Below are 11427 nucleotides of genomic sequence, written 5' to 3'. Positions count from 1 at the left end.
GTGTGTGTGTGTGTGTGTGTGTGTGTGTGCGTGTGTGCGCGCGGGTGTGTGTGTGGGTGTGTGTGTGTGTGTGTGTGTGTGTTCTGTGGTCAGCAGACCACAGCAAATCTCTTGCTCATCTTTTATGTGAAAACTACAGAGTGTAGAAATAGAACAAAACAAAACACTGAAGCAGAACAAAGACCCAGCAGGAAATGTTGAGTCAAGAACAGAATCTGGATTTACTCTTCCTGTTTCTTAATCCATAAATTATAAAATGTAAAATAAAATAAACCACATGCAGTGCAGTGACTGTAGTGTCGTCTCATTTCATAGATTTGGATTACAGCTTAATACAAAATATCAGTAAGGAAAATGTTACAAAGTAAAGCTAAAAGACAAAAACAAGTCAGAACATTTTAATTTCTCTTTCAGTTACTGCATTGCCATTACATTACAGTTTAGACAGAAACTAATTAAAATCAATAATGAACAGTTACATAACTACAAAAAGCCACATAAGAACAAGTTGAGGAAATGCTGAAAGTGTTGAATAAAATGATTTTTAAAACAGGTAATAAAAAATGCTGCAGACTTTTATTGTTTATGGATACGGTACTAAAGATAACGCCGGTTATTGTGCACACATTCCTTAAGATATGGACTGAAACTGATAACTGTAAGCTTTTTGAAAATATTCACCGTGTTTCTGTGAAAGAGTGGCTTGTCTGGTTGTTCTTTTTAACTGGTTTGCATTTTAACTAAACTGCTTCAACGTATATTTACTGGTGACACACAATAGGCCGATCTCTGTGGAATACCATAAACCGAACCCATTTAGAGGCACCACTAGTCAGAACTATGTCCAAAGATGTGGATCAACTTTGCTCCTGTGAGTTTGTCATTGTGACAGCCAAGTGGCCTTTTGACCAAACGGTCAAACAGGAACAGACTTCATGTCCACCTCGTATTTATCTCCCTCTCAGATTGTTCCGTCTCATCAGCCTTATTTTTGTGGAACTCTGTCTTTGTTTCTCTTTATAAACCTTCATTTTATAACATATTTTCCTCTCTAACTATCCCTAAAGCAAATCTTTTACATCCAATACAAAATGGCAGCAAATAACTGGAATTATATATTCACCTTTGAAACATCAAATCATCATGAATAGCTGTGATAATCATGAATCCTCTTTAAAATTGTAAACAGTGTCAGTGGGGTTTTATACAACCTTAACAGAATTTAACAGATCCACGATGCAGTTTAAAACTTGACCTGCAGATTTTAAACAGCTGAAATATCCTTTCTGGAGCCCTGAAAATATGGTTTGGCATGCAGTGAGTCAGGCAGCGCTGGTCGCCCGGGTATTAGAGGGTGATAAAATCCTGAGCTTCAGATTATTACGTGTGTGTGTGGAGCACATCTGGGGATTACGCTGCTGTTTCACACAATCTGATGTTCGATGCAAACCTCATGCTGTAAACAAACAACACACCCCAAAAACAGCATTTCAGACCTTATGGGACTCTCTGCTGCTGGTTGGTTCGTTAAGACACAGCAACTCAAGATGGACGACATTAACGAGACCTTCTCTGTTCTGGTCACTTTCCTCTTTATTCTGTCTGATTCATTAATGTCAACAGACTTATTATTGTTGTTCATTTAGCTGCAGCCACAAATAAAGACATTTAAAAAAATATTTTAAAAAATAAGTGTATCTTTATTGCAGCAGCAACATTTCAAACTGAAACACTAAAAACAAACATTTAATCTGAAAACTTTAATTTTTCTCATATTCACAGTTATTGGAACTATGCTGAACCATTTCTGTATTGACCTGCTCAAATGTTTTTGGACAGTTATTTTATTAAGAGATAATCCTTTCACTGCAGTTTTGTGAATTACACTAATTTTGATACGGCAGAAAAAAAACTTTTCCTAGAACAAAAACTTTTGTAGAAAAACGTTTTGTGATGAATGGAAATGCAGCTAACGTTTGATCCTGGATTCTTATCTTGTTTCTGGACCTGCTTTCCTGAGGTTTTCCTCCCTATAAATTAACTTCTTTATGTAATAAAGGGTGGTGGTTGATGGTGAGGAGATGACACTTAGACCCAGGTAAAATGAAGAATATGATGGTTTAATGGTTATTTGCTCAGGGAAACAGTCCAAGACAGGCAGCACAGCAGGAGACAAGCGCACAGCTAAACTGCCGGTAGCAACTGACTAACATGCGAGCGAACACAAACCAGGACTTGGCAGTTCCACTGGAGAGTGTAGATAAGTGACATCAGACATATGTTTGACAAACTTAGACAAGGACCCGACAAGAGACAAAGACAACAGGTGGACTTAAATACACACGGGTAATCAAGGGAACGAGAAACACCTGGGAACAATCAACAAGACAGAGACTCACAGGAAGGAACTGAACACAGAAAACTAAAATAAATACACAGAAACATGGATCATGACGCTGTATTCTCTATTAAAAATATTCATTTTTCCTTCAGTCTGTTCTGCATTGGATCGTTTGTCAACCAAAACATGAGAGGCTTCCAGACTTTTATTTTAAAATATTCTGGTGTTTTAAAAAGTTTGCCATGCCATATTGTGTAACGACGTTCCTTTTGTTAGAGAAACAGGCCCTCAGCATCATAGATCCTCCACCATACCTTATCATGAGCTGCTTTGTTTTTAGGCCAGATCCTCCTGGAGCTCAGTCAGTTTCCACCTTTCAGTTTTAGCTTCATCGCCGCCATCAGCAGCACACACACTAAAATACCCCAATCATTAATCAATAAGCCCATAAATGTGATTGGATGGTGTTAGCTGACAAAGTGCTTATTCATTGCAGGATGTGTCCATGCACAGAGCTTTCCAATCAGCGTGCTGAGCCAAACGGCGGACGGAAATGATTCATCGTCACAACGCTGCTCAGATATGAATCACTTATTTTATACATAAAGTTATTTTTATTACAGCTGGTGCCTTTAGCTTTATTTTTAAAAGTTTTTTTTCTATTGAAAAATGACAATGAGATCAAAATCATCCTGCAGATTTTGCAGAAATTGGTATTCATAAAAGTTACATTTAATTTCATCAGTCATAAGTTGTTCCTCCATGTTGTTCTAGTGTTTTGTTGCTTTGGAGTTTGATTTTATTTATTTATATACTAAAAAACTTCTAAATTTGAAAAGGGTTTTATTAAGAAAGTATATAAATTTGTACAGTAATGAGTTACACAACTCCATCTGGCTGCTGTTACTTGTGTGTTTTTCATTCTTTAAGTTTTCCTGAACTTTCCCATCCATTGGTCTGAATCTTTAAACATCATCTTTGAGATGCTTCATCACTGAAGCTGGATGTTCTTCCATGGTGATTCTCTTTACAGGTAATCATTACTAACACCAGAAGGTGATGATTTCCATACCTGCCTCTCTTTCACATTAAAGTGTTTTTCAGTATAAACTGTTTTGAGTTGATTCAAATCATTTGTAAGGAGCCAATCAGTGTCTGATTCTGAACACAACCCAAACTAAACCCATTTCATTCTCATTCATAAAGTTTTCTGTTTAAACTCCGACAGTCTGAATGCCTGTGTGGCTCCAGAAGACTCTCATACAGCAGAGTGACGGGGAAGATGTTGAATAAAAGTCTGGGTCACCTGACTGAGTTAGCTGTAAGTAGCATAAACTGCTGCATCACTAACAGTTTGAGCTGCCATTTTTCTGTGGGGTTAATTATAAAAACGTAAGTAAATAAAAAGTGAAATGTGGCCATTCTTACACATTTCTAGACTTCAGTTTGCAAAAATCTACTTTTTTCTGTAATATCTTAAAGGGAAAATTAAAATATCACATATTTTTTCTTTATAAATCTGTATTTTTATTTCTATTCTCCATGTGTAGATAATACTACATTACAGCAGTGACTTTCTGCTCCTTTATCGAAGCTCAGCAGTCATTTATGATATGATATGAAGGGAGATGTTGCAAGATAATCATAGAAACTTGAATTTGAGGAATAGTTTACACAGCTTTGAGTCAAACAGGCTCAGACTGATTACTCAGATTCAGTTTTTCTCCTCTCTGCGCCTCGGCTGTCTTCTTGTTCTGTTTCAAATTGTTTGCATGATGAAAAATGACATTTTTCTAATTATGGTCAGTTTGATGTGGTATTTATACAAATCATTCTGTTTTTCTCCACATCCAGACCTTTGATGAACAGAGGAACTTGGTGACGACGTTCCAAAATAAACGCATTAGGATTTTCACATCATCACGGCATTTTTCTTTCATTGTGCAGCACAAACTTAGCCTCTTCTGTAAATTTGTGTAAGGTAATGTGGATTCAGACAGACTTTCAGTCTCTCTACTTGTGCTTCCTAGCAGCCCATGTTTCTGTTGACACCATGACGCTCGCATCAGCCGGTCTGTCTGCCTCGTTATGTAACTGTTGAAACTGGAGCCGGTATCCAGGTTGGCAGAGCTCTGCATGTGGCCATGTGTCTGTATGTGTAGTAGTACTATGCTGTTATTACTCATCTTCCTCAGACGGATGAAAGGAACCAACATACACAACACTTGGAAATCAGCTCTAACCTTTAAAAGACAAAATAATTCTCTAATTGTTTCTGTGGAGTTTGTGGAAACCCAGTGGTCACGAAGCTGCAGGTTTCTTTATTTATTTCAGGTTCATTCAAAAGATAAACTGGCTCCAAAATCACCTTATCAAAATTAGTCAACAATGAAAAGGCTGTGTGTAATCTAATTATGAAATGAACACCCACAATAAAAATGATGAACTCTCTGCTCCTTTTTAAGCAGGATGGATATGATTATCATAATGTCATAACAACTTTCTGTGACATTGTCACAGCAATAAATTATGAAATTAGCGCTCCAGTTATCTTTGTTGAAAAGTAAAATGAAATTTACATTATATTCAGTTTACATTAGTCTGTCATCACGTTCTCTTGCAGAATAAACTCTGTAATTCATCTCCTTTTGATTCAAATCTAGACTTCATGTAAACAATAAGTAGAATTACGGAAAAATGTTTTTAAAATGTTTTCCAAATATTGACTTTGTTTTTGTTGTTCTAAACCCACAGAGCATGTCATGCAGTATGTGCTTTAGAAATGGAAAAGTGTATTAAAAATAATTTATTAAATTAAATTTATTTGAATTTACAACATGTCTCAGAAAAGTGAAATTCAGTCTAATCTTAAAGATTAAAATCAAACAGTCCAGTTCTGTTTACTGTTGAAACCCCATAAAAAATGAAGAAAATCAGCAGAATGATTCTGTAGAGACATTGAACAAGTGAGCTGTTGACTTTACAGCAATCCCTCTGGCTGAGGATGCACTGAGCGACAGTGGAGAGGAAAAACTCCCCGTTAACAGGAGGAAACCTGCAGCAGAACCTGGCTCACTGGATGCTCATCTACTGAAGAAAAGTTATATTTCCAGAAACACCTGACAGCAGTTAGACAAGCAGCTTCTCATCTACATGATGGAAAGTTTTCATCACTTTGTCAGTGAAAAAACAGCTTTATGTCTTAGACAATGTCAGATTTACAGGAAATTCTGAGTTATTTTAGCTCCATGAACAAAACAGTTTCAGTACCAGATTTGACAAAGACTGAGAACTGCTTATCAAAAACACTTAAGTCCAGTTATAAGAATCACCAGTTTTTAAATAAAGGATTTTAAAAGACATTTAGTGTTGCAGCTGTTTTCCCTTTTGGCCAGACGGCCTGTGGTTACTCACTTCCCCTCGGAGCCGTAGCTGTTCATGCTGTCCTCTATGGATTCATGGCTGGCCTGGCGGACGGTCCGACTCGGCATCTCCACCGCCAAACCCGTCTCCGTGCTCCTCTGGATGCCTCCCTTCAACTTCCTGCCATCGGTGTCCACTGCAGGAAACCAGACACAGATGAATTAACTTCACATTTAAACTCAGAGTTTGGAGATTGCAGGAGAAAACGCTGCGTTCTCTGAAAATACACAAAATCTCACCAAGTATTTTGGTCTATTTTCTGGTTCAAGTAACTTTTCACCAATATACAAGAGCTTCTTTCTCAATATAGATGAAAAAGTTGTTCAATTGGCAGATTATTTCATTTATAACACTGGGAAAATATCTTGTTACGAGTTAAATAATCTGCTAGTGGAACTAAAACTTTCTCATCAGCATGAAGAGAAAGTTATGCTAACTTTAACAATATGCTAACTCATCAGCATATTGACTAAAAACAAACTCCAGTTAGTTTTGTTCAAGTGAACTAAGATATTTGCAGTAGAAACTAGACCAAAATTACTTGCTAAGATTTTGTGTTTTTGCAGAGTTGAGGATTTATTTTCCTGCATCTGCTGCTCAGTTTCAGCCGTCCGTGTGTTTACTCTGCTGTGACCTGATCTGGAAAGAAAGACGAGAAGTCACTGGAAAGAAAGGACGAAGGGATTCAGTCCCTCTTTAGATCAGGACAGTACATCTTGTTGCAAAGCAGAGAGAAAATCAATGAGCGGTTGACTTTACTGGCCATTTCTCTGACCGAAAGGAAATTTGCAGAGAAAAAGATTACGAAGTTCTCAACTTAGACCTGACATGATGGTAGCGTCTTTTTGGTTATAAAGGTGAGGGAACCCGAGGTTAGGTTTGGTTTCAAAAAGTTCAAGAGACACCAAACAAATCTCAAAGAACGATTTAAGAAGTTTAGTACACACAGCGAGAATGAAGCGCCGAGTTAAGAAGTTACTTCTGCAATTATTAAAGAGTGACCTAGAATGGAGCTATTTCTATCACGTTCTTGTGGGACGGCACTTTGGCAGATTTGGGTTACTGCTTCAGCTCTCCGACTGTTTCTGTATCATCCGTTAAGCTCAGAGTTGGACCAGAGACCAGAGTTAGACAAACATTCCTGAGTAAAGTCAGTTACAGGAGTTTTAAAGAGTAACTGCTCTTCCTATTTCTGTTAGATGACAGAAAAACACAGATTTCCATCAGAATGTCGTGACTTTCTGGGTTTTTATCTTTTCCAAATGTCATGTTCTTCCTGTTTGCCCTGGTGAATGACAGATACTGTGATTTATCCCACCGAAAGAAAACCCTGAACATTGCTTTTTAATATTTATTTAGTTGTTGTGGTTGAACACAAACACATTCTGTGAATACTGATGAAGAAAGTCACTGATGAAGACTTTTATTTTTAACTGCTGTAGCTGAGGTTTAACAGCAGATTTATTTTTACATCAATAGGAAAGAAAAATAAATAAATTCAGGCGTAATCAAGAAGCCCAGATGGTTTCTATCCACCGATGAATCAGACCTTCAGGGTTTAAGGTCAGTTTGTAAAGATTTAGTCAGAGTTTGAAAGTAACTAGTTACATTTACTCAGGTAAAAAGTAATACTTTTAGGAGTGTTTTCACTAACCTGTACTTTTTACTTTTACTTGCATCATTTTATTATAAAGTATTTCGACTCTTACTTGAATAAAATGTCTGTATTTTCTACCGACTGAATGTTTTAAGGTTCAACAGACACACACCTGCAGTTTTTGTTAAAGTTTCCTAAATTTTGCACTGAAAAAAAATATTTGGAAAAATGTTTCTTTTATTTCTTGTAACTTATATGAATTATTGTGATTTTGTTCTTAAAATAGCAACATTTCCATTTAACTTTATACTTTTGTCTGTCTGATGATGTAATTTTTAAATATTAATTTGATCAGTTGCTCTGTTTTACCAAGTAGACTTGAGTAATTTCTTGGCTAATTTTACTTGAGTAAAAATATGCTGAAGTGTTGCTACTTTTGAGTAAATTATTTTGGGTACTCTGGATCCTAACCCTCAGCACTGAAACTACTTTTAAAATTGCCTGGTTTAAAGATTCGGACACTTTATTCTCTCTACACATATTTCACCTCGTTCAAACCTAAAACCTGCCGCCTGTGCAAACCTTCACTCACTCTTGTCACTCACTGCTAACTGCTCTGTGGCGGCTTGCAAAGTATTTGCGCATATATTTTTACAAAGTATTTTGTGACGTTACAACCACAACACCTAATGTAATTTAATGGCATTTTTTCATACAAATTTGTGCAAAATGTTGAACAATAGCATCCATGTTTCTCAAATATTTTAACAAAGAAATCACCAAATTGTGGCAGGTGTTTGTCAACACTTTGTGGGCTCAACTGGAAGTCTGTTAAATTGTGTCTCCACCAGCTTTTCACACCCAGTGACATCATTTTTTTGCAAATTACTCTTTGCAAAATTGCTCAGTCGCATCCGTGACATGAATTTCATAAAGCATAGCAGTGTGGTATAAGTCTTATTACAGGTTGATAGCAGCAGCTTTTGAGCAACCGGTTCGGGATACTGATGGGACATTACCGCTGTTCACCTTAATCCAAATCAGCATCCGTTAGCAGAGTCAGAGCGAAAGGCAATCTTACCAGGCAATCAGGATAAATGATTAGTGCTTAAAGGGCTGCCATGTTTCTTATTTGTAACATTTGTGGGCTGGTTCTGTTTGTCTGCGACTCTAAATGAGACCCGCAAAACTTTAACTACGCCGCTGTCCGCCTGCCAGCATTTTTATGCTTTTTTGACTGGCTTTGCTCATACAGTCAAAAAGCCTGTTTGTTAATTCAAGAAGTCCCAAATAATGAAGCTAAAACCACCATCTCCTCTCACTTATTATAGAAACCAAGAATCATAAACAATGAAAGGGAAGAATGTTTTATTTTCTTGTTGGACGATGAGGAATGTAGAGGATGGACATTCATCTTTTCTTTTCTCTTTTCTCTCTATAAACAAAAATAAAAATAACAAGCAATGAAGAAAAGACCTTTAGACATTATGTTGCTTATGCTTTACATCAGTTTGTCAAACAGGCTGAGGACCATTAACTTATTTAGCAAACACTCACTTGAAATTACTCCACAATAATACAATGTATTGCTAGCATATACTACCTGAAATTAAATATTAGTCTGTTTTCTATGTTCATCCATGAACACGTCTACTCAGGGCATTTTGAGTTACTTACAGATTCTGATGTCAGACACATGGAAATGGAAAAATAAGTTGTTTTTTCCTACCAAGTCTTGTTTATTATTGTGCTTCTATTTGTAATTTAGAAGCCCAATAAAAGAAAAATGGACTTGAGTTGCTTTGCCAGAAACAAAATTTCTCTCTGCACCATTAAAATTATCCACGAATTTCTATCAATAGCATTTGTCCTTTTTTATTTAATTAGTTTAACATAATCATTTTTAATTAAATAAAAAATAACAATAGTTATGAACAAAGCATTACAAGCAAGTAAAGTCATAAAAAACGAAGAGTTCAGACGAACTGAGACTCGGCATAGATTCGTTCAAAGGGAATCGAGTCGTTCATGAACCGCACGTCAAACTCTCAGCAGGTGTAACTTTGCTTCCTGTGATTACATAAATATTCCTGGCCTTGTTTTCTTTCCACTGGCATCATCAGTTTTTCTAGTGAGTGACCCGATTTAAAGCCATTTATCCATCGTTATTTTAAACACAATGCTTTGGGAAGCTAGCTGCACAGCGAGCGAAACGGCAAATAAACGGCCGTTCACATGCAGTACCCTGCGGACCACTAGGGGGCGCCCGCCGACCACTGTTTGAGAAAGACTGCTTTAGATGCTTATTACTTTTTTTAAGACAGTTTGTCATCATCATTATCTTTTGTAAAGTGGTCCAGCTGATGTTTTCTCTCGAATTAAACAATTACCCTGAAACAGAAGGATTTGCAGGCTTAAGGAGGCCAGATGTTGGCTGGTCTGCATCTGCTTGGAAAGCCAATCCAAACCACTTTCTGCCAGCTGTTGTGTTTTATTTTTCTCCAGATGTTCAGGGTTGTAAGTCTGGTGCAGTCTTATTATAGTGTAATGTTTTCTGTCCTCTTTGTCGCTCTGATTCCCCCAATCAGGTCAGTCCTGGGTTGTCCAAGCTCCCAGAGTCTGGTAAAGGTTAAAAAGCAATTCAGTCTCTGTGTGTCTTTACAAGGCTGTGATTTCATAATTCCTTGTGTAATTTCCATCTAATGTGATTTTAGATTAATCGCATTTTTTAAAAAGGTGAAAACAATTTTCTCTAATACCCTAAATGTCAAATGTATTTACATATCAGCAAGCGAATCTCCACGAGTCTGATCCTCTCTGTGGCTGTAATAAAGGAAAGAAATTGAAACCCACTCCAATCTAAAATAGTCTCCTGCATTTGCCGTGAATGTAGCTCACAGCGTGTGATGTGGAGCGCCTGCTGTGATGTAGCACAAAAAATGTCTGAAGGTGATGCACAAACGTTGTGATGAAGAAGCACAGAGCTAGGACTCATTAGTTTGTCTCCCAGCAGAGATGCATTAATGAAATCAGAACGGATACTAAAATAGCCGCTCTCCATTCATTCCACTTATCTGGCCAACTTCACTGACTGACAGGAAGACTGCGAGACAAGGTGTGACCTACCTCGCCTCGCAAGGTAGGTCACACATCGAGGCCTAAATTGCAGACAGACAAGCAAAACAGAGATAATTTTAACGGGATGGGATGCTTCATTTAAAATAAATCAACTAGCTTATATGAGGCTATTTGTAAAATTAAAAATTAACAGCAATAATTAGCGTGTGATAACAAGAAAAACACGTTAGTCATTCATTTAAAACTAAATATTTAGTGAGCAGGCAAAATTTTTAGCTCCAAATTAAATGACAAGGTAAATAATTAGCTTCAACCTGAATATTTAGCTAAACATTCAGCTAATATGCAGATTTTCTAGCCAATAACCAGAAGTGGACAAATGAAAGCTGTCAACAACGACAGCCTCCTCACCAGCCAGAGATTATTTATTAGCATCACTGTTTGCCTCATGCAGTTTTTATTTTGATGACCCATCTCCAGTTATCAACAAGTCAATTTGCATATTACCTAAAAAAGTAGCTTCAATTTAAATATTTTTTCTTGAAATTTAAATATTTTGCCTTATAGCTAAATATTTCATTCAAAGCCAGTTGGCTATCTGTTTAGCTTGAAGCTAACTATACTTAATATTATTATGGAATGGTCTATATTATTACAATGTATTTTTTTTAAAGTTTTGAGCAATATTCCACTTTTCCTTTTATTACACATGACAAATTTATCAGGCAGGAAATTAAAAAGTACTGCGCCTGGAACATTAATAAACTCATTTATTAAGTTTCTTTTACTTCCTCCTTCACATGGAGAATGGAAATGATCGCAGAGTGAGAAGATATTCTGTGCAAGCAAAGCTGCAGAGATGGTTTGGTTTGTACGATGAGGTCTGACGGGCTGTGATGGAGGATTTTATCAATTATTATCATTAGAGACATGAAGCTGCCACTTTCTCTGGAAAACGCACCAGGAGCAGGACTCCCCGTTCTGATTG

General features: G+C 36.9%; 1 protein-coding gene across 1 annotated transcript in view; it reads right to left on the bottom strand.

Annotated features, from left to right (window-relative positions):
• The window catches only part of rims4 (regulating synaptic membrane exocytosis 4), a 40838-nt gene that overhangs the window by 13122 nt on the left and 16289 nt on the right, over positions 1-11427 (bottom strand). The window contains exon 2 of the mRNA XM_016675093.1: positions 5756-5900. Coding sequence (XP_016530579.1) covers positions 5756-5900 — 145 coding nt within the window. The remainder of the gene's footprint in view (positions 1-5755; positions 5901-11427) is intronic.

The sequence above is a fragment of the Poecilia formosa genome, unplaced genomic scaffold, assembly GCF_000485575.1.
Source record: "Poecilia formosa unplaced genomic scaffold, Poecilia_formosa-5.1.2 Scaffold106, whole genome shotgun sequence".
NCBI classification, from domain to species: Eukaryota; Metazoa; Chordata; class Actinopteri; order Cyprinodontiformes; family Poeciliidae; genus Poecilia; species Poecilia formosa.
This window is presented reverse-complemented; position numbering and strand designations above follow the sequence as displayed.